The sequence below is a fragment of the Quercus suber genome, unplaced genomic scaffold, assembly GCF_002906115.3.
Source record: "Quercus suber isolate HL8 unplaced genomic scaffold, Cork oak 2.0 scaffold_16, whole genome shotgun sequence".
Lineage (NCBI taxonomy): Eukaryota > Viridiplantae > Streptophyta > Magnoliopsida > Fagales > Fagaceae > Quercus > Quercus suber.
In genome coordinates, this window is record NW_027069481.1 from 1,894,851 (window position 1) to 1,918,472 (window position 23,622).

General features: G+C 34.3%; 1 protein-coding gene across 1 annotated transcript; it reads left to right on the plus strand.

The window, feature by feature from the left end:
• Positions 1-6,186: 6,186 nt before the first annotated feature.
• Positions 6,187-22,262, plus strand: LOC112001623 (long chain acyl-CoA synthetase 6, peroxisomal). Its single transcript, XM_024033795.2, has 23 exons — positions 6,187-6,551; positions 9,652-9,712; positions 9,806-9,883; positions 12,579-12,650; positions 12,781-12,862; positions 13,022-13,127; positions 13,220-13,296; positions 14,162-14,206; positions 14,290-14,376; positions 15,005-15,094; positions 15,211-15,290; positions 15,413-15,506; positions 16,035-16,123; positions 16,215-16,303; positions 16,815-16,944; positions 17,052-17,170; positions 18,127-18,250; positions 18,341-18,427; positions 20,431-20,534; positions 20,627-20,712; positions 21,555-21,641; positions 21,739-21,825; positions 21,919-22,262. The coding sequence occupies exons 1-23, from the start codon at positions 6,437-6,439 to the stop codon at positions 22,000-22,002; spliced, it is 2,073 nt and encodes a 690-aa protein (XP_023889563.1). The 5' UTR covers positions 6,187-6,436; the 3' UTR covers positions 22,003-22,262.
• The last annotated feature ends 1,360 nt before the right edge of the window (positions 22,263-23,622 follow it).

Here is a 23,622-nt window from a genome sequence, read left to right on the forward strand (position 1 = left end):
CATCATCTTTCAACAATAAATAATTGAGTTTTGCTAAGAAAATAAAAATAATAATAACAAAAGGTATGTGTCATTGAATTTTTCATTAGATAAATTATAAGTTTCGAAAATTTAAACTTAAAAATCCATGTTTTTTGGATAATAAATAAAACACATTATATCATCATCCTAACTTTCCAAGAATTACTACCATCTAAGACTCAAATTACATGAAGAAAATTTTTGGGATGTTAAAATTTAGTGGGAGTAATTTAGACATTACACAATAAAATAGTTTAAGAATCATAAGCTTTCATTAGGGTTTAACTGAGAGAATAACAATATGACATATTTACTATTTTCCAGAATATTAAGGGAAAATTGCTTGATTTTAAAATTTAAGGAGGAATTGTAAACTACCCCAAACATAAAGAACGAAAAGTGTTTTTTTCCTAAGTTTTTGTTTTTGTGTGTAAAACTGTGTTTTTACTTAAAATGGTGTACAAAGAAAAAAAATACAAAAAGTCAACCCAAGAAAATTGTATGTGAAACAGTGAATTTTAGCTCAAAAAATCTGACCAGACCAACAAAAATTTTATTACAACACAATAGAATAGCACAACATTTTCATAATACATTTATAATTTTGTTATATTTTATTTTGATTTGTAAAGAATTGACAACTTAGCAGTTTTGAAAATATTGTGATGATAACAAGATCTCTTAATATTTTTACAAAAAAATGTTATGTCTGCAATCTTTTTGCAACAAATCATAAGTAGTAGGTTGTTATTGGTAGGCAAAAAAATAGTTTCATTGGTAAATTTAAATTGGAACTAATAACAATTTACTACATATGATTTGTTTTGAAAGTGTTGTGAAAAATATTGTGGATGTAGCACTTCTTTTTTCACAATACCTTTATTTTTAGTTGTGGTTAATTCCAGTATGATATTTTATTTTGACTTATAAGGAATTAACACATCAACAATTGTGAATTGTGCCAATTTTTTGTGTTAATATTTTATTATAATATGAAACAATGCGAATTAGACAAACCAAAAATAATGTAGCACATCTACCAGCAGCTTTATGCATTAAAAAAAAAAAAGTGGCTAGTGAAACAGTGAAAATTGAACAAAACCAAAACTACCATAACTTTTCTCATTTACTCTTTTTATATATAAAAATATTAACGTTCTCTAGTTGCCAACTGATCTCCTTGTGCTTGTCCTATCCCGTGCTCCGTAGGAAATTTGACTGATAGGTGGTAGGTAGATGTTACTGCCTTCCAACTGTTTAAAGTCTATCTTCCAATGATGGCATTGTATGAGGATGAACAATCTACCACAAGGAAATTCACTTCTTTGGTTATTTGCTGTGGATATGACCCCACCACTATAGGCAAGGTAATGGTACCTACGGGTTGCACTTTCATTTCTCCAAATCCTATCAGTGGTGAACATGCTGGACGAAGTTGATCTCGTCCAAACCTTATCTGCTAGAAGGCAGGATAATACAATATATCCGCTGAGCTTTTATTATCCACCAACACCCTCCTGGTTCAGTAATATGCAATTAGTAGGGTAATGACAATCGCATCGTCGTGTGGATGATGAATTCTTTCAGCTTCTTCGTTCGTGAAAGAAATGACTGGCTCGTCTGTCTCCTTCGTCCTTGGGGATCGTCCAGAGAGTTGGACGTTTTGCACCACTTTGAGATACGTCTTCCTTGATTTGGAAGATTGTCTTTTAGACGTCCCTCCTATGATAACCCTTATCTCTCCAAGTGGAGGTCATGATGATTCTTCTGCCTTCCCCTTTAACTTCTCGTCTTTGTGATCCCTTCCAACAAAGTGCCTCAATTTCCCTTGTCTAATGAGGTTCTTAATTTGCTGCTTCAAGTCAAAACACTCGTCCATGTCATGCCCATGGTATCTATGGAAGCGACAATATTTATTCTTATTGCGCTTGTTAGGATCTCCTTTCATCTTTTCTGGTCACTTCAAGGAAGGATCATCCTTGATTTGCATGAGCACCTGATCAAGTGGGGCATTTAGGGGTGTATAATTCTGATTCCTTGTTGAAGGACCTGCCTTCCTGTTGTCTCGGTCTTTCTTATCTTCCGTTCGTCCCTTCTTTGGACAAGGCCCTTGTTCAGAGTGACGAGTGGGGTTTGCTTCCATTCTTTCAGCTCTCTTCCTCTTCTTAGCTATGATTGCATCTTTTGCATTCATAAAATTTTGGGCTGAATGGACGAGTTCAGCCATGGACTGAGGTTCTTTCTCATAAAGCTTGTGAATGAATAAATCTGAGTTAACCTCATTGTGGAAGGCTGCCAATAATAGCTTATCATCCACCTCATCCACTGTCAGTGCTTCCCTGTTAAAATGAGTGATGAAAGATCGTAGACTTTCATTCTCCCATTGTTCTATAGTTAAAAGACTGGACGAGGATTGCTTGTGCCTCTGTCCTCCGATTAAGTTGTTGACAAACAACTTACTCAACTTTCAAAAGAACTGACTGTGCTCGGAGGTATTTTGCTAAACCACACTCGCGTTGGTCTTTTAAGGGTGGTAGGGAAAGCTCTACACATAATCTCGTCTGGGACTCCTTGAAGATGCATAGTTGTCTTAAAAGTAGCAATATGATCAAAAGGATCATATGTTCCATCGTATGAATCCAAGGAAGACATTTTGAACTTTGAAGGCAAGGGATGACCATTAATGGAAGCCGTGAAAGGAGAATTCGTTCAGTGAACCAAATCCTCTACGGGATTTATCCTTCTCATGTTCTCCTTCATCTCATCCATAACCTTCCTTATCTGATCCATCTCTTTCTCCAAGTGTGACACCCTTCGCGAAGTGGTGCCCCTTGATTGATTCTCGAGCTCAGCATTTCCCCTTTTGTCTTCTTGACTTTGGGCTTGTTCTTCAACATATCCTTCATGGCGCTGCCTCTCTATCTTCCTAGTCAACTCTTGATTCTGACGAGTTAACTCTGCCATGGCGGCTGCCATGGATTGTATATGTTGGATGGAAGGCGGTTGTGTGACAGGCGCTGATTAGTGATCTCGGTTGGGATGGCTAGAAGCATCCTTGCTCTCTTGGTGGCCTGGGCTAGTGGCCCTTGATCTAGTCCGAACCATATCAGCCTTTTGTCGGAGAAAGATAAACTACCAAACTTGAAGTTTTCTGATTCCCACAGATGGCGCCAACTGATGTTGAACAGAATCAGTAGGCTAGACAACTCGGTTTTGATGTGCTGAAAGTGGTAGCAAAGGCCTAAAAAATGAACAAAATATCAAAGGAGACCGGGGTGAACCGGCCTAAGACCCTCCGATGACTAAGTTAGTATCTTCCCACGAATGGAGTTCTAACTGTATTGGAGTAATGTTAGAATGCTCTCATACCTTTGCTTGATTCAGACCGGTCCTTAATAGGGAACCCTGGAGCAGTTATTTGGTTTAGTAACTTTCCCAAGATTTGTGGAAGTCCGAAATTCTGGAAATAACTTCTTCAACGACTATAGAAGTTGTAACTGCTAATAGAAGTTACATACTTAGGAGAAATTGGTGGCGATGAACACAGGTTGTCCATGTGCAAAAGCACATGGACGACTCATCCGTCTTGATTGCCTGAGGGGTCGTCCACGTGCTTTGCGCATAGATGACTCATCCGTCTTGATTGCCTGAAGGGGCTAGCTGTGAAGTGTGAACAGTGTATTATGGGTTTTTTATGGCTAATGGCTTGTCAGAATCATGTGCTTATGTGCAGGTGTGCACTGCGTTGAGTGTGGTGCTGTGGGCAGTGGGCTGTGCAAGAGAGCAAGAATAACGTGTTGTCCTATCAGGCTATCAATCAAATAGATGGAAAAAATTTAATTAAAAAAATTTAAATTGAATAAAAACAAACTTTTCAATGTTAAGGGGGTGTTTGGTGAGTGTTTCTAAACAACAATTTTCAGTTTTTAAACAACATTTCACGCATTTTTACACACTTTTTCACCTACATGTATTTTCAAAAAAGTTTTTAAACAACAATTTTCTGTTTTTAAACACATATACCAAACGGGCCCTAAACATCGGAAACGTAGAGAGGGAGAGAAGGGTTATCTCTGCTATTACAAAGAATGACTAAGCTTATACGAAAATATCAAGAATCTAGATGGAGAAAAGAAAAGAATATAGATGGAGAGGAGAGAAATAGAGAAATGAGAGATTTTTTCTTTTGTTTAAGAAATTTATAATCTCTATTTTAGTATATTTTAAGATAATTACATTGTATTATTAATGAATTTGTCTGATATTAATTTTAATTTTAGTATATTTTTAAGAATGAGTTAATGAATTTGTCTCTTAAAATTTAATTTTGTTAGCTGAAGTTTGACAATTTTTTTTTTCTTTTTTTAATATTCTGCATTTTAGAATATAATGGGGGTATTTTTAATACATTTTATTAACTAATAAAAGTATTTAATTTTTTTTGTAATTAAAATATACAGATAAATATATTATATATAATTTTTTTTACAAGTGAGCCTTCTTTTGTTCGAGGTCCTTAAACAATTACATTAATTGTATTTATTGTTCAAGCGGCCTGAAATCTAGTACTTGAACATAATATGATCATCCGTATATTTGTACGTCCGTAGATATTTACTTGAGAAAAGAAAAATTCTGATCCCATCGATGTTTTGATTTCCGTGGTTTAAACAAGCTAGACTTGTCTTCTTCTTTTTTTAATTTAATTTAATTTTTTAAGCTAGACATAGGCACAGATGAATGAATAGACCACCCAACCTTAAAAGGCGTGGACCAGAACCCAAAAAAAAAGAAAAAAAAGAAAAGAAAGTAAACTAAACAAAAAATGCTTCCATACTGTGGATCTGTCGTGGCCGGTGGGGTGGCTGAAAATTCATATTTGACTTCTTCTAGTGCTCTCTCGAGAAAGGTTAAACGTAAGTTCAAATAGAACGAGCGGTAAGGTTATTGATTTTTTTTTTCTAAGAAAAATTATTAGTTTATATTTATTGTATGATGTTAACTGGTCTAATAATAAAAAATTATTATTATGAATAAATGTTATAAATTAATTTTTTTTAAATATTAACTATTTATGTAAAAGTGTATATATATATATATATATTTGATAACGTAAAAGTGTATATTATACATGACAGGTAAATATAAACTAATAATTGTCCTTTTCCTAAATATTATAATGGTTTGAAGTTGAGAAAAAGAAGATGATGATGAAAATATTGCCCCATCAAAAAAAAAAAAAAAAGATGATGAAAATATTGCTAAATTTGACTTTATACTAGAGGATTCAAAGCAAAAGTCCGATTCTGAGGCAGGAAAGTTACTTTAATAAGAAAAGGGCAACACATACGTGTTAACAATAGCTGAAATAAACACCAACCCTTCCTAAAACAAGAAGAAAACTCCTCTTTCTCAAAAAAAAAAAAGAAAAAAAAAAAAAAAACTCCTACAAGAAAACAACAAATCTTAGTCATATTAAATGTCAAATACTACTAAATATTATATATAATTATGAGTTATGTTAATGAATGTTTATAAGACAATTGTTAACAAACTTTCATAAAAAACAGTCAACAACATTTATTATTTTATAATTTTTAAACTAACATGTTCAAAAACTCTTCCAGCAGAGTATCAACAAAAAAAAAAAAAAAACTCTTCCAGCACATGATCCTAAAGTACTAGTCAAAGGTATCAAACCCAAAAATAATGAATATTATATTATAAAGGTTTAAGTAACTACTAATCCAAACTATTACAACATATACAAAATTCAATTCTAAATTTTGAAGGTAAAAGCTTTGAGACCAAATTGACTACAAACATCAACAAAATGTGCACCAAAACCATTGCTCCTCAAAGTTGACCACCTCACCAAGCCACCAAGAGTTTGAAAACATCAAACTTTTTACATTAATGTCTCTATAATAGTACAACCCAGTTTCATATAAAAAAAAAAAAAACTGGTCAATGAAATCTTCACAACAAAAAGGAATCGCCAACCTTCATAAAAATTATAGCAATTGTTTTGGAAAGTGCATGTTAGCACGTAAAAACGTGAATTATTTACCATTTTAGTGCCAAGTTACCGAATTATCCAAACACAAAATCCACAGTATAGGATATACAGAGATCTATATATTCATATTATTATTTAATTAAAAAAAAAAAAACCAAACATGGAAGTTACGCTGATATAGTAGCTTCATTCATCATCGTATCATTATCATCATCATCATCATCATCTGCGTTGTAAAGCGTGCCGTACCTTTCTCTCTCCCTCTCTCCCATTTTCATTTTCTCTTTCATATTCTCGAGAAACAAACAGAGAGAGAAAAGAAGAAGAAGTGTTACGTGCCGATTTCATTGAAATCAAAATCACCGGCTTTAACTTACGAAGAATAGCTTGCTTGCAATGGATTCGATCGCAGCTCAGCGTCGTCTCAAAGCCATTCACGGCCATCTCGCCGTCGACGGTGACTCTTTCCCTCAGCTCCGACCGAACCTCACCGCCGGCGAGTTTTTTATCGGTACTCTCTCTCTCTGATATGCTGAAGCTTATTACAAAAAGTATTATAAAAATAAGATCGTTCGCTTTTGATGTACAAAAAAAGAACTAGGTTATTAAATTTGTGTTATAATATGCTGCAAAAGTAGGTGAAGTACAAAAAGTGTGGTGTATTTAATTGTACTGTGTCCTTTTGCACAGTGGTTGGTATATTGGCCTTTTGGAATATTGATTTTAGTTGTGTCTTTTTTGAAGCTGCAATTGTGATTGATTCTCTGTGAATGGTGGTTTCTATGGGGCCCAAACGGAAAATTTTCATATTTTCGGTTTAAAAAAGATGGCATCATTTGGTTTTTATTCCAATTTTGTATCCAACAAAGTAAATTCAAGAGGGACTTCTGGGTTTGATTTGGTTTTAGTCATTTGGTTTTTATTCCAATTTTGTATCCAAAAACGTAAATTCAAGAGGGAATTCTGGGTTTGATTGGGTTTTTATTCCAATTTTGTTGGTTTAGGAATTTAGTAAATTCAAGAGGACTTTTGGGTTTGATTTTTAAGTTTTTATTTGGATTTTTAAAAAAATTCTGTGAATTTCAGAGCTCGATTTGGTTTATGTTTAAATTTTTATTTGGATTTTTATAAAATAAAAAAAGGAATAAAATTCTGTGAATTTCAGTGCTCGGTTTGGTTTTATTTTTTAAAATTTTATTTGAATTAAAAAAAAGAATAAAATTCTGTGAATTTTAGAGCTCAGTTAATTATTATGTTTCTCTGGATTTCTTCTTGGGGCCCAGTAGGCATTTCTGTGGAGTTTTGGTCATGGTCTCAACTTAATAAGAGGATCACAAAGCACGGTAGCAAAAAATATGAAACCAATGAAATTTGATTGAAAAGGGAATGGTCACTTTGCATAGGAGAAAGAAGATATGTGAAAAGTTTAGTCATCATTGCTTTGAGATAGTGGTTAGGACTTAGGAGTCTTTATCTTTTGTTTTTGTGTTTTTAAATGAATAACCATCTTTCTAGATTTGGTAGGCCAATTAAATTTAAAGGCATTTAACTTTCATTTGCCAGTGTTCTTTCTAGATTTGGTAGGCCAATTAACCCGAATGCTTTCCAAGAAGTGTTGCTCTATTTGTCTCTTCTTTTCAGTAATCAGGGGAAAAAAGGGTTTTGTTCTCTCTTTCATCTTTTTCTTGTTAGGGAAATTTGTTTAGATGATCGTGAGTAGTTGAACATTTTGGACTTTAGGTTTTGTTGGAACTGAGTCAAGGATGAAGAAGAGAATTGAAAGGGACAGATGGAATAAATACATTGCATATGATGTGCTAATTATACTGGAAAAGTTTGGGTGGTTACTAGAGATATTTAGCAAATAGATCAATAAACTAGAAGTAGGGTTTTTGCGTTGGATAAGAAGTGAGCAAGATGACCTATGGTATTCAAGATTAATGCCTTCAAATTTAACAGTTTACAGTCTAGAAGGTTAGTTTCAGATTTAGGGACTAAATTAAGAAAAGGTTACGAGATTCCTGCCCAACAATGATATTTTAAAGGTTTTCAAGAACGGTTAGAAGTTTATAAAGGTGAGGCATGGGAATGGGTTTGTGACAAGGTTTTTTAAGATGAGATTGATTTTAAAGATGGAATTGGAAAAATTCATAATCTTACTAAGGCCTCTAGGATTCTCACTCTCACCTAAAAGAGTTTTGAAGGAGTCTTGCCAATAAAGATGAGATTGATTTTAAAGATGGAATTCTAAAAATTCATAATCTTACTAAGGCCTCTAGGATTGTCACTCTCACCTAAAAGAGTCGTGTCTAATTTTTCTTTCTAGTTTTATTTGTTCCTATTATTTGTTTGTGAGAACTATCTTATACTCATAATAGTGTTCACAATCAATCTAGTGTACAAGTGCTTGGAGGCCTTAAATTTTGTTGATTGGTTCATGGATATGGTATTGGGAAGAAAGATGTCAGGTGAGTCTTTTACAAAACGTTTGGCTATAAACTGTGGTCCTTGATGCCAAATTTGAGGTATAGAAATTTGATGGAATGAAAAATTTTGGCATGTGGCAATGCGAAGTTATGGATGTCTGGATCCAACAAGAGGTTTTTTTTTTTTTTTTTTTTTTTTTTTGATAGGGATCCAACCAGAGTTGGATATTGCTTTGGAAGGCAAACTTCAATAGTTTTTGGATAAAAAAAGGGAGAAGATCAATAGATCAGCCTGCGGCTGTTAGTAACCATCTGTTTGTGTTTGACTAAGAACCAAAAATATTTTGTTATGGGAGACGAAGTCTAAAGCGCTGTAGAAGTTTTGATTGTGAGACGTCATTCAATTCAAGCAAAGGTATAGATTTGTTATGTAGTAGCTTGAATTGGATTCCTATTAAAGTTGGTTTGCTTATTTTGGGCTTGAGTTCTTTCTGGGCACTACAACAAGACATTAGTAGCGTTTATTAGTGTTATTATAATACCACTTTGCTGACTCTGGCTCATATATATCTCTTTTTCATTGCTTTAGATAGAATGCTTTCTCTTCTGCGTGGTGCGGTTAGGGAATAAACCCTATGCCCTAAATTTTGTATTTTTGTGAGAGAGCTGTTTGGGTGTATTTGGTGTTTGGGTTTTATGGGAGTGCCTCTGTATCAATTTTGTGATCTCAATAAATTCCTTCTGAAATATTGTCCTCATCACCACCCCTATTGAATCATGTAAATCGTTAATGTTCTTTTCTTGTGTATAAGTGAATCAAATTTTTCTTGTTAGTTTTATTTGTTCCTATTTTCTATTTGTGAGATCTTTCTCAAGCTCATAATAGTTTTAACAATCAGTTTTGCGTGGGAGTGCTTTTGGAGGACCTTTTGCGCTATAAACTAGTATCAGAGCTTCTTCATTTTCTAACAAAGGCCATGATTTCGTAGCAGATATTTATTTGACAACCATCTTTATCATTTTAGTTCTAGCCTGTCTGCTGCTGGACATATATATATTCTGGGTGTTAATTCAGTTTACAGTATTAGAATATGTATCCAATTTTGCTGTTTGTGATTATGTTTCTTTATATTCCACCTTTATTAAATTATTGATATAGTACTGCTGGCATAAAATACTGAACAGATCACGGGTACAGCATTGTGCTTCCAGAGAAATTGCAAACAGGGAAGTGGAATGTGCACAGGTAGGAATTTTCCATTTTCTTGGATTTGCTTCCTCTAGGTTTCCATTTTGTCCTATATTGCCCAATAACTGCTCCCCCCCTTTTGTTGGGCAGATCAGCACATTCTCCTTTGAAGCTTGTGAGTAGATTCCATGATCATCCTGAAATTGGTACACTGCACGATAATTTTGTGTGAGCATCCCCAATAATTTCCTCCTTAAGCTGGTTTTGTTTCACAGAAATTTTTTTTTTTGATAGTTATAATGGGATGAGGGGATTTGAATCCTGGACGTCTTTGTTGGAGATAGCAGGAGATGCCACTTGAACTACAAGTCTCTTGGCTTTTTATGATTGGAAAACTTTTAACGAATTATATTTGTCAATCCTCCCCCCCCCCCCCCCCCCCCCCCTCAGTACTTCTCCTGCAAACATATTCGTTTTAGAATGGGATTTAGTTATCATCGCCCAAAATAACTAGGTTAGCCTTATTCCCAAAACTTTGTGCCTAGTTATAAATCCTCAATAAACTAACTAGGGCCGGTTGCTTTTCATACCAATCTATCCTAATGCAAAATCATACTCTCCATCACCTCTTTAATTGGCATGTCCTGTTTTTTACGACTAATAATGTTATTTTAGGTTTTCTTCTACCTTCTTCTCTTTCCCATGACTTGAATAAACTCATTCTTCCTCGTTGATGCATTCATTGCTTTCCTCTGCACATGAAAAAACCATTTTAAGTGCATCTCCCTCATTGTTTCATCAATAGGAGTCTATCTTTAGGTGAAATTCTTTTGAATATTATATTTGCTTGTATTTACATTTTTCCATTTAACATTCTCAGTTAAGATACAGTGATTTTTTGGTCTTTAATAGCCCAACATTTTAGTACCATAGGACATGATTGGTCTTTAATTTAACTTAAAAGGTGTTCTACGATCACACACTATTCTTGATATGCTTCTCCACTTCATCCAAACTGTTCTTATCCTACGATTCGCATTCTCTTCAATCTTTTCATCCTTATGAATTATTATTAATCCAAGATATTTAAAGCACTTACTCTTTGGCATCTCTTGGCCATCAAGGTTCACGAAAATTCTACTTTTACAAAACTTATTTTCCATGTACAATTTATGATTCTCAATTGCTTCTGCAATATTTCATGTCATGTCACTTGGAATTTGCAGTTGTTGAGCTTCTTGTCAGATATTCCAACAGTGCGTCTGATTGTGGTATGAATATACACCTTATTCGCTGATTCTGCAACTTTTTTTTCCTTGCTCTAGTTATTTCATTTGTATTTCTCAATAAACAGGTTGTTGGAGGGATTGATGATCAAATTCCATCGCTTCCATCAACAACAGGAGTTCAGGTTGTAACATATTCAAAACTGCTTAGTCAGGTAATTAACTAATTACTGTGTTCTTTGCTATCAACAATTTTTTTTCAGGTTTTGGGCAGAACTTCAATGAATGACAGGAGGGATACATAGATGGGATTAAATGCTTTGGTTTTTTCTTTTGGGATAAGTAATAAGTTTTTTTAGAAAATTATGAACATCAAGTACACAAGATGTATACTAGATGCATATTACATCTAAGCTTTGAAAGTACAATTATCAAGAAACTGCAATAAGTTTGAGAAAGAAAACTTCCCCGAGGCTGATAACCACTCGTACAAAGTCCTCAGAAATGCAATTTCAGATCTAAGGTTAACTCATGCCCTTCAAAGTTTCTGGCATTTCTCTCCCTCCAAATGCACCACATCAAACGATGAGGATGGGATTTCAAATCTCACTATTACATCACCCATTAAACCCCAAAAAGTGCAAAAAACCACTCCTTGGCAGTAGGGCAGTGCAACAACAAATGATCCACTGTCTCCCCAGCCCCTTGTACATAAAACACCAACTCATGAGAAAAATGTCACTCTTCCTCAAATTATCCATTGTTAGAATTTTCCCAAAGAAGCAGCCGAAAGAAAGAATGCCACTATTGTTGAAACTGTAGGCTTCCGAATGCTTTTCCAAGGGAACGTCTCAACTCTCCTAGGGTCTAATGTTCTATAATAAGATCAAACATCAAATTTTCAAATTTTTTTTTTTTTGGAATTTTTCTTGATTGTTTAAGGATGCAAACGTGGATCCAATGCACGTGCGCACACACACACGCGCGTAATTTGTGGACATGCACACAGATGTCACTCACTCATGCAGCCATGTTCTCATGGCTAACTTTTGGAGAACTTAAAGAAACCAATACCTTGTCTTTGAACATGCAGCGGAATTTACAGTTTCTCTCTAGTAGTTNCCCCCCCCCCCCCCCCCCTCCCCCCAAAAAAAAAAATCTTCGCCCCAATTTTCAGGTAATACCACAGCATGAATTACTTAAATGGTTCAGACTTTAATGAGGAGATCATTAATACCTCTATTTAATAACCTGAAAGCTTTGGTTTGTGGTTATAGGATAATATATTCTAGAACAAAATGTGGGATAACATTTTATTTTTTGAACTTAGAAACTTGTTTCTCCAAGATTTTGAGAAGTTCCTAATGAACAAGCAGTTAGCAAATAGAATTTTACCTGAATTATTTTGTTTTTCTCAATTTGTTGCGTAACAAACACATCATTGTACTCTTCTCGAATGGTGTTTGGTTTTACCTTTTTTTTCTTGAATTTCCCTTTCTGGGTTGCTTGATCATTGTACTTTGTTTTCTTGATGTTCTTGCCTCTTTCGTACATTCCCTATGTATGGGGCTGTGTTTTTTCAATAAATTTTTAAGTTACTTATCAAAAAAAAAAAAAAACTTTCACTGTAACTGTAATAAGCACTGTCTTCTTTCATTTAGATGTTAGCTTAATGATTATCTTCTTTGAAAACATAGGCACGCTGTTGAAACTTTCCGAGATTACAAATATCTGGGAACACGAATTCGGGTTGACGGAACGGTTGGGGAGTATGTATCTTTTCCTGTAATATTGCTACGAAAAGTTTTCAACTTTACAAATATTGTGTTCATTCAATTTTTTTTTTTTTTTTGATGATATTTTCTCCTCATTCATTGCATTCATTTCTCACCCTTCAAGGTACAAATGGATGACTTATGGAGAAGCAGCTACTGCTCGATCAGAAATAGGTTCTGGCCTAATTTATCATGGGATACCAAAGGTGAATATTTGATAAACATTCTATTTTTGAATAATTTTGTGCTTCATTGAAGTTTATATTTTAATTTGGTTGGATTGCCCATGAAAATTTTCATATTTTATAGTAAATCCTTTGCTTTTTTTACCTTGTTGCATCTAATTATGTTGCTTCATTTTACAGGGATCTTGTATAGGGTTATACTTCATCAACAGACCTGAGTGGCTTATTGTTGATCATGCTTGTTCTGCATATTCTTCCATATCAGTTCCTTTATATGACACTCTTGGTTTGTCACTGGTTATTAAGTAGAGCTTAATAGAATCTTGCCAGCTTGGCCTAGCCTTTAGATGTTAATGTAGACTATTGTGTTCTTTTCAGGTCCGGATGCTGTCAAGTTCATTGTAAATCATGCTTCTGTGCAAGTTATATTTTGTGTACCTCAGACATTGAATTCTGTGAGTGAAACTTACATTCTACTTCATCTGTGTTTTAACATAAACAATGCCATATAAAGTTTGGGAGAGGTTAAATTTAACAGCATCAGTACTTCTCCTGCAAACATATTCGTTTTAGAATGGGATTTAGTTATCATCGCCCAAAATAACTAGGTTAGCCTTATTCCCAAAACTTTGTGCCTAGTTATAAATCCTCAATAAACTAACTAGGGCCGGTTGCTTTTCATACCAATCTATCCTAATGCAAAATCATACTCTCCATCACCTCTTTAATTGGCATGTCCTGTTTTTTACGACTAATAATGTTATTTTAGGTTTTCTTCTACCTTCTTCTCTTTCCCATGACTTGAATAAACTCATTCTTCCTCGTTGATGCATTCATTGCTTTCCTCTGCACATGAAAAAACCATTTTAAGTGCATCTCCCTCATTGTTTCATCAATAGGAGTCTATCTTTAGGTGAAATTCTTTTGAATATTATATTTGCTTGTATTTACATTTTTCCATTTAACATTCTCAGTTAAGATACAGTGATTTTTTGGTCTTTAATAGCCCAACATTTTAGTACCATAGGACATGATTGGTCTTTAATTTAACTTAAAAGGTGTTCTACGATCACACACTATTCTTGATATGCTTCTCCACTTCATCCAAACTGTTCTTATCCTACGATTCGCATTCTCTTCAATCTTTTCATCCTTATGAATTATTATTAATCCAAGATATTTAAAGCACTTACTCTTTGGCATCTCTTGGCCATCAAGGTTCACGAAAATTCTACTTTTACAAAACTTATTTTCCATGTACAATTTATGATTCTCAATTGCTTCTGCAATATTTCATGTCATGTCACTTGGAATTTGCAGTTGTTGAGCTTCTTGTCAGATATTCCAACAGTGCGTCTGATTGTGGTATGAATATACACCTTATTCGCTGATTCTGCAACTTTTTTTTCCTTGCTCTAGTTATTTCATTTGTATTTCTCAATAAACAGGTTGTTGGAGGGATTGATGATCAAATTCCATCGCTTCCATCAACAACAGGAGTTCAGGTTGTAACATATTCAAAACTGCTTAGTCAGGTAATTAACTAATTACTGTGTTCTTTGCTATCAACAATTTTTTTTCAGGTTTTGGGCAGAACTTCAATGAATGACAGGAGGGATACATAGATGGGATTAAATGCTTTGGTTTTTTCTTTTGGGATAAGTAATAAGTTTTTTTAGAAAATTATGAACATCAAGTACACAAGATGTATACTAGATGCATATTACATCTAAGCTTTGAAAGTACAATTATCAAGAAACTGCAATAAGTTTGAGAAAGAAAACTTCCCCGAGGCTGATAACCACTCGTACAAAGATCAAATTAATTAGTTATTACAGTATTTATGGGTTTATTCTCCATATTTGTTTTTTTTTTTTTTTTTTTTTTTATATTAGTAATTTACACACGTAATAATGAGTCTTGAACCTAAGACCTCATTCTTCACCTTGTTGTTACAAGGGAAGTGGGTGCCATTTGATCTCATTGGCTATCCTCTCATACATTGTAATAAATGAGTCTCTCTATATTATGACAAGTTCGTGAGAATTTTTGTCAAGTTCTGTTTGCATAACTATATCAGGATATTTTTACATGATTACTTGGCTTTGTTTGAGTGCTAGATATTATAATTGTTTCCTCATTATGTAAATGGTTTCATTTTAGGGCCGCAGTAATCTTCAGCCTTTTTGCCCTCCAAAACCTGATGATGTTGCAACCATTTGCTACACAAGTGGTACAACTGGGACCCCAAAGGTATAGTGTACTATGATTGCTCAATTTTCTGATATATTGAGTAATTGCAGAAATGATTTAATGATAAGTGTTACTCCCTCAATACTTCCTTTCTCCCTTTCATGAAATCTGGTCAGGGAGCTATTTTGACACATGGAAATTTGATTGCAAATGTTGCTGGGACTTCCCTCTCTGTCAAATTCTTCCCATCAGATGTGTGAGTATCAGTGGTTTTGTCCATTGCATGGTATATACATCCTTATTGTTTAATAATGTTTAAAATTTAAAATAACTATTTAGTGTTTGCTGAAAGTATCTTTTTTTTTTTTGGTTGGCCAGTTACATATCATATCTTCCTTTGGCACATATATATGAGCGAGTTAACCAGATCGCGACAGTATATAATGGAGTTGCCGTTGGATTTTACCAGGGGGTATGAAACCTATCCCCCTTTCCCCCATGTATTAGAAGTCATAAAAGATGATTTTTTTCTTGCCAAGACAAGATGGTTTGAATTTTTTTGTCCTTAATTTTGCTAAAGGAGTTGAAATATGCCCATAATCAATGTAATATGCTGCTTTAAATTCAATAAGCTAATCCAAAATTTTGTTTATGAGCAAATATGTATTGCTTTGTATCAAGCGTAATGCATTATGGTTCAGAAAATTTTTGTCTATCTTGTAGCGGTTACAATTGTGATTTTGTTTGTTACTTTTTGTTGCAGTCATCAACTTTTATTGGAAAAAACAATTTGCTGTTAGTAACTGTGCTGATGTGCAATGTTATTGCTTAAATATAAATCATCATCCTATTTAAATTTAGTAGCCAATCCGTAAAGGCAAACTATTGACTGACCTTTCGGTGATACCTATGTTAGATTTTTGACTGACTTTACATATATTCTTATGTGAAGAGCTGTAACCATCTCTCTCTCTCTCTTTATTGAAACTGTTGTATGCAGGATAACATGAAACTAATGGATGATGTTGCTGCTCTAAGACCTACTATCTTCAGCAGTGTTCCTAGACTTTATAATAGAATATATGCTGGGTACAATCATTGTCTGTTGCTTCTGAAATTTTTTATTTGACATCAACTAATATGTTCACTTACTCATTCAGTTGAATGCTTTGATGTGCAGTATTTTGAATGCTGTGAAGACATCCGGTGGGCTACGGGAGAGGCTCTTTAATGCCGCCTACAATGCTAAGAAACAAGCAATATTGAGTGGTAATATATATCATCAATATGATCTTTGTAGCATAAACTTCATTCTTGTTTTCAGACTCTAGAAATATTTCTTTTGGTTGAAAAATTTGAATTCGTTTATCAAAAGATATGGGTTTTTATTTATTTAATTATTTTTAATTGATTATTTGAACTATATCTACAATGTGTTTGGCATTCCTCCATTCTCATGTAGCTCCTTTATCCTACGACTTTCTCTGAAGCAAGTTTTAGCTGCCGCCATGTAAATTCACGTGATAGAATAACGCACTAGAACATTAATTTTCACTCAAGAAACGAAAATTGCTACATATAATGTAGGAGTTTTTCAAATCTATTATTGTGTTCTATGCAATAAAAAAACGGGTAAATTGCATTGTACTTTCATGAGATTCTTTGGTGTCAGTCACAGAGGACTAGAGGAGGAACCTCATGGCTTCTATTCTTAACTTTTTTTTCTTTTACACTCCCAAGTAACTATTCCCCTTTTGGTGTCTATTGATGATTGTTTCAGGAAAGAATGCATCTCCCATGTGGGACAAATTGGTTTTCAATAAGATAAGGGAAAGGCTCGGAGGACGAGTTCGTTTCATGACATCAGGTGCCTCACCCTTGTCTCCCGATGTCATGGATTTTCTAAAGATGTAAGTTTTTTTCTTTTTCAAGGAATATGCAATGCCTAGTACATACATGTTTTTTGCTCTTTTTCCCCTCTTCTTTTCCGGCTGAATAATATGATAATACTTCGCAGCTGCTTTGGTTGTCGAGTATCTGAAGGATATGGCATGACTGAAACTTCTTGTGTCATAAGCGGTATGGATGAGGGTGACAATTTATCCGGCCATGTTGGTTCTCCTAATCCAGCTTGTGGTGAGTTATTGATGCGAGTCTAACATAATTTTATGTTCTGATCTTTTGGCGTCACCTATTGGCTTTGCTATTAAGCTGATGCCATATAACATGTAACTCTACACAAAATTTTATCAGCATGCGCTGACTTTTTGTCTTTTCATGGATAGCCTGCCAACTAATAGCCTAGCACAAAACTGCATGCATAAATATTCATAATTTGAAGATGTCCTTAGTTTATGTTCTTTGTTAAGGATGGAACACATATGTACAAACATAAGTTTTGGGCCTTAAGGCTTTTGCAACCTTAACTTTGCTATATTGAGAGTTGGATGTGGTATTGGTTTTTGCATATCGGAGATTCACTTGGTTAAGCTAGGCTGACTTTTGTAATTGCATTAGATCATACCAGATGGTGATAGTTATTACATGAGAGGCTAATTTTGTGGAACCAGTTCAATGACTTATTTTGATACCTATAGATCTGTCTTCTCTGTGTGTGCATGTGGGAGTGTTTTTTTTTTTTTTGATCTGTACATGTGGGTATTGTGGGAGTGTTTTTGTTGTATATGACCTATATGTATATTCATGTTTCTTGGTATATCTTCCTGCGCTTATTTCCCCGTACGTTTTTTATCGTCAGCATATGCAATTGACCTTTGTTGGCAACTTGTATAGTTAAATTATCATAGCTAGGGGGAGATCTGTGTAAGGATGTGATATTAAGCAGTCATTGGATGTACATGCTGAAGATTGAAGAGCTTTCATTTGAAAACTTGAAAATAATTTAAAGCCAATAGGATTTTTGTAATGAGGTGAATGATGACTTAATGAATATTTGAACTGTTTTTATTCCTATCAGCTGAAAAGAATGTACAACAATTGGGCCTCTTGGATGCAGGATTTCCTTTTTATCTTTGTTTTATGTTCTGATTTAACTTTGGACTATGATCTTATTTGATCTTTCCTTTTTTTAGAAATAAAGCTTGTGGATGTCCCAGAAATGAACTACACATCTGACGACCAGCCCTATCCTCGTGGTGAAATCTGTGTTAGGGGTCCCATTATTTTCAAAGGTTATTTCAAAGATGAAGTGCAGACGTATGAAGCTTACCTGTTTACTGGTTTTTTTCAAAGTTATAAAAATCTATCAAATATGAACACATCTGATGATATTATCAAATTGGACAGGAAAGAAGTGGTTGATGAAGACGAGTGGTTTCATACTGGAGACATAGGGTTGTGGTTACCTGAAGGTCGTTTAAAAATTATTGATAGGTAATCATACCATCCTAAATATTTCTCTCTACTCAAACAAGTATACTGTGACATGTTTCTCATCTTTCTAATTGTGATGGGTTTAATGTATGTGTCATTGTGAGGTATGCTTAATATACATTTGTGGACCTTCTACTATATTTTTTTGAGAACGAGGTTTGCATCCTTTTAAGCTTTGTATTTTAAACATACATATCTTAAATTTTTAATCTTAAAGTTAGTTGTAATTCATATATATTAGGTTTAAACAAACAACCGATGAACCCAACCCACCCAGGCTGATATAATACATTTGGTCTGTTTCTAACGCTCCTTCAATGGGCATTGTATTTTATGTCATGACTGATCTTTGGCCCCTATTATCTCTCCACAGCCACCGCCATTTGTAGCTGAGACACTTTGAGAAAGGCTATATGAGGCCAATCTGACCTTGGCAAGGTCAAGATATGGCTGTGGAGATCGAGATCTGATGGTAGCCAATGACCTTGCTCACCTTTCAATCTTTTCATCATCAACAACTCTCCGTGACCAATTAAAAATTTGACCGATAACCGATGAAACCAATTTTCAGCCAACAAACCCAGTGGTGGTAGGTTGGCATCCCCCCTCCCCCCCTCTTTTTTTTTTTTTTTTTTCCTTCCTAAACTGACACAATTGGGTTGAGTGATGGGCTGATCCTCAACCAAGCCCCATCAAACACAAAACTATCAACAAAATTTATTTTTGAAGAGAAAGTATTATTTTTCTAAACCCTAATAAATATATGAAATTTGTCTAGTCTGTCATAAATGTACCGAATTATCTAGAAAAATAACTTAATATCTCCCAAGTAATGCTCAATGACATTGTTTCATAGATCGATTATCATCTTTATATTGAAACTTTTAGCAATTTACTTTCACTGTAAATTACCTAATTGAAAAAAATTCCAACGGAACTTACAAAGTCCTCAAAACAAGGAAATATCCAAAACTTAATCAAATGTAAGAACAGAAGTTACCCAAAAAAAGGGGAGGGAAAAAAGGAAGTGTCTTACCTCTAAAGCCACTGAGCCAACCAGCCGATTCTTTTTTGGGTCTTACATTTTAAGAAGATTAATAAATATATTATTTTTAAACTTTTGTTTTTTTTTTTTCCCAAATATCTTGGTCTCTTAGCTTTTTACCATTCAGAAAGCTCACGCCTGGTAAGAGTTTGTGATGATTTGATATTAGTAAATCTGAGTTTACCGTTTAATGTCCGTTATAAGCATGGTTTTTTGTCATTATTTGAGTGGCTGGTAGAACCTTTGTAAGCAGCTGTGTAGTTTATTTTTCTTTAGAACTTTGATGGATAGATGTCAATTTTGCATAGTTAGTCCTTATGGTCTGTTATTGATTTGATGGATCTATATAATTTGCGTGGTTGATTCCCTAGTTGTATAATCCCTGCATACTTAGGTGACTCTTCTTTTGATATCAATAAAATCTTCATTGCTTGTAAAAAAAAAAAAGAATGCCAAGACATCACTTATGAAACTAGTGTTGTAGATTTATGTTGGCTCTTTATTTGAGCGATGAAAATTTTGTTCATTTTGAGCAATAATGCTCATGCTCCAGTTTGAGTCTTTTATGTTATTTCTTTGAAACATGCACTGGTCTTTGCTGAAGCAATTGAAGTGCCTTCAGGTTTTGTGCATAAGGTTTTTTTTAAAGACAAGATGGTTGTATTAATTTTTATGCCCTGCCTCTTATATCTAGTCAGAATTGTACAGAAAATACATTCTGCTGAGCTCAAATATGAATAAGGATCCACGTTAATTTTAGGTGTTATTACAGCCAATGAGCTCTAGCTCAGCTGGCTCCTCCCCCCCCAATAATTTTTAGGTGGAGGGTGAGGTTGTAGGTTCAAGGCCCATTGGGTGTGTGCAACTTACCAATAAAAGGAAAAGTTTGTGATTGCAATCTACTATTTATGATTTTTAGACGATGTGAAAGCTTACTGAATTTTGTCAATTAAATTAGAAAGAAGAACATTTTCAAGTTGGCACAGGGAGAGTACATAGCTCCAGAGAAAATTGAGAATGTATATGCAAAATGCAAATTCATTGCCCAGTGCTTTATATACGGTGAGGAAATGGAGTTCTACTGCTGGATACTCTCTCTCTCTCTCTCTCTCTCACATTTGGGTTGCTGACTGATTATTTGTTACTGTTGGTAGGTGACAGCATGAATTCTTCTTTAGTCGCTGTTGTCTCGGTGGACCAAGATGTTTTAAAAGCATGGGCTGCTTCTGAAGGCATTAAGGTGTTGATTTAGTGTTTTTAATATGACAGAAAAGTAATGATTAACTACAGACAAATGAACTTCATAAAGTATGACCTGTTTTCATGTTGCATTCAGAGATGTGCACTTGGCCTTGTAATGTTATAGCCAATGAGGAAAATATTGATGCTAATAAAAATGGTGAAAAAAAAAAAAAAATCTTTTCTAGCTGTATGCTTGAATGTTGAATAGGTGAAAAGTAGTCGGATAAATCAAATGCATAGGGATGCATGCTAGCTTGGTGCTACATCTTATAGGTGCAATAAGGCAGAAAATAAAATTTTGTTAGTGAAAAGATTTATTAGTTTTGTTATCTTTATCAGTTCAGTATCCTGTATTTCCAATGGTCCACTTCATCTATCCTTGTCAAGGACCATGTAACTGATAAACATACCTGTGCAGGAAAACTGTTCTGTAGGTTATGTGTGTCCAGTTATCCTTTTAATAATTTCTTATTTATCAGCTGAGAATGATTTATTTGAGTTCAGAGTCTCATGATTGGGTAGGATATTTACCTATCTATTCTTGAGCTGAAGCCAGTCTAGGTCCAGTTAGAAATTTTCGGTCTAACCTTTGTTTTGCTCAAAGGGGAGGAATGGACAACCTTCAAGAATGAATGAAGGCTGAACTCTTTTTCTTTGTTGCTGTTGAAAGATTTATTATTTTCTTAGGAGGAATATGCATTTGCCCTCATTTTTTCGTCTTAAAGTAATACTTGGGTTTCGTCTATAGAAGAGAAAAAGAGGATGGGGTAATAGGAAAAAAGGAAAAAGTTCTAAAATTCCGTACATATCTTACTTGTGATTCTCAATGTGTTAATGCAGTATGAAGATTTAGGGCAACTGTGCAATGATCCCAGAGCAAGGGCTGCTGTCTTGGCTGACATGGATGCCATTGGGAGAGAAGCTCAGGCAAGTTATCTCAAATACTATGCTGTTCTGGCTGTCCGATTGCACCTTCTGAGATTTCTGACAAATTTTATTCATAACTTATAAATTTGATTTGCAGTTGAGAGGTTTTGAATTTGCAAAAGCTGTGACTTTGGTGCATGAACCATTTACGCTGGAGAATGGTCTGCTTACTCCTACCTTTAAGGTAAGTGTTCAGCTTCAAGAACCTAAGAGCTATTGCACTATTGCATGTATTAATCAATAATGAGACTCTGACTGCTTTCTTGTATTCCACCAGGTTAAGAGACCTCAAGCAAAGGAGTATTTTGCAAAAGCAATAGCTAATATGTATGCAGAGCTGTCAATGTCGGACCCCTCTTAAAAAGCACTGTGAAGTTAGAGCTTGTAAAGAAGCAGGGAATTAGAAAATCAAGCCAAGTATCCTCCAAGCAATAAAGAGATTCGTAGTTATTACATGATGGAATGGTTGGCGCTGCCATTATCTGCTGAAGCATCTTGCGTCATGATTTTTTTTTCTTTCTTACAAAATAAAATCAAAATTAATTTGTCATGTTGTTCATTGTATCAGTGTATTCTACATTTTTTTCTCAATAAGAAGCAATAATTTTGAGCGAGTTACAATATGGAAATCTGAGGCATTCATTAAAATTATCTTCTGGTAGTGTGATTTTTTTTTTCCATTGCATTGATGCAGAAACTCGTGATGAGGGGGGCTGGAGTTATGTATAGATGCGGAGTGGGATGATGTTTTTGGTAATATCAGGTGGGGCAAGAAATTATATCAGGGTAGCCAATGCATCCTGGGCAGCAAAAGAGTGAGAGAGATTTACATCATAAATATGACTAGGAATTTATAAGTCTTAATATTTTATTTTGGGCTAGTGTTGATATTTATAGCTTTTCAAGCAGTTGATTTCATTCTACACCAAGTAATTACATGAATAAATCCATATAATATAGTCTTAAGATGTTCATTAGGAGCTTTGATCCCAAAATCTCACTAATCTCTTGAGAACCATGACCAACGTTGAAAATCATAGAGAACCTCTCCAAAGTTGGCTCTACAAAGGGTTGCAAAAGTGACAATACTATGGTAACTATTATGGCGGAGTGCGAACATCGAAAGTATTTTATGCTACTTCGTGGTGTACAGGAGGCTATTTCAGTCTAGGCCTTCAATTGTTTGAGAAATTTTTGTTAATTTGGGTGACAGTTTCATGGGGAGTTGGGATTTTGTTATATAAAATAATCTAGTTTCATGAGGAGTTTGGAGTTTAAGGATTGTAAACATGTAATGAATAAAAAGATGGAAATGGGAAGGAAATAATATTTACTTGGAATAGTGATATAATATTGAGGCTAATTTAAGTGAATGTCAAAATTGGTATAGAAAAAGTGGGGTATATATTTGTTTAATAAATAAGTTAATTTAGCTAAAACACAAAGAAACCAACAGAGTGAAATGGTTGGTTGTAATCACAACTTTTTTGGTATAGAAGATTTGAAGGAAAAAGATGATAGCCAACACGGTGAAATGGTACATTTACCATTTTTTTTAAGAACATGTTTTCTTGGTATAACATTCAAAAAAAGGCTTGCTGTAACCCTTTAAAGCTATGAGTGGAAATAAAATAAAAAAAGGCTTGCTATATCTGGCTTTGGCAGGGAGATTATTCGCACATAAACCTCAAATGTAGAGCTCGAATGATACCCTTTTTTTGTAATTTTTATTAAAATTTCATGAAAATAATGCCAAACATTACCTGTAAATAATCAAGAGTCTTGTAACTTTGTGACATAGCTTGTTCTCCTTTACTAGGAGAACTATGATTCAAATCTCTCTTTTTTATTGCTGTAACTATAGAATTGAGAGAGAGAGAGAGAGAGAGAGAGCTATGGAAAGTTGTTACTTTGTATAATAATGGAAAGAATTGTTCTATAGAAGTCAGTGTGTATAAATATCAATAATTTTTTTTCTTCT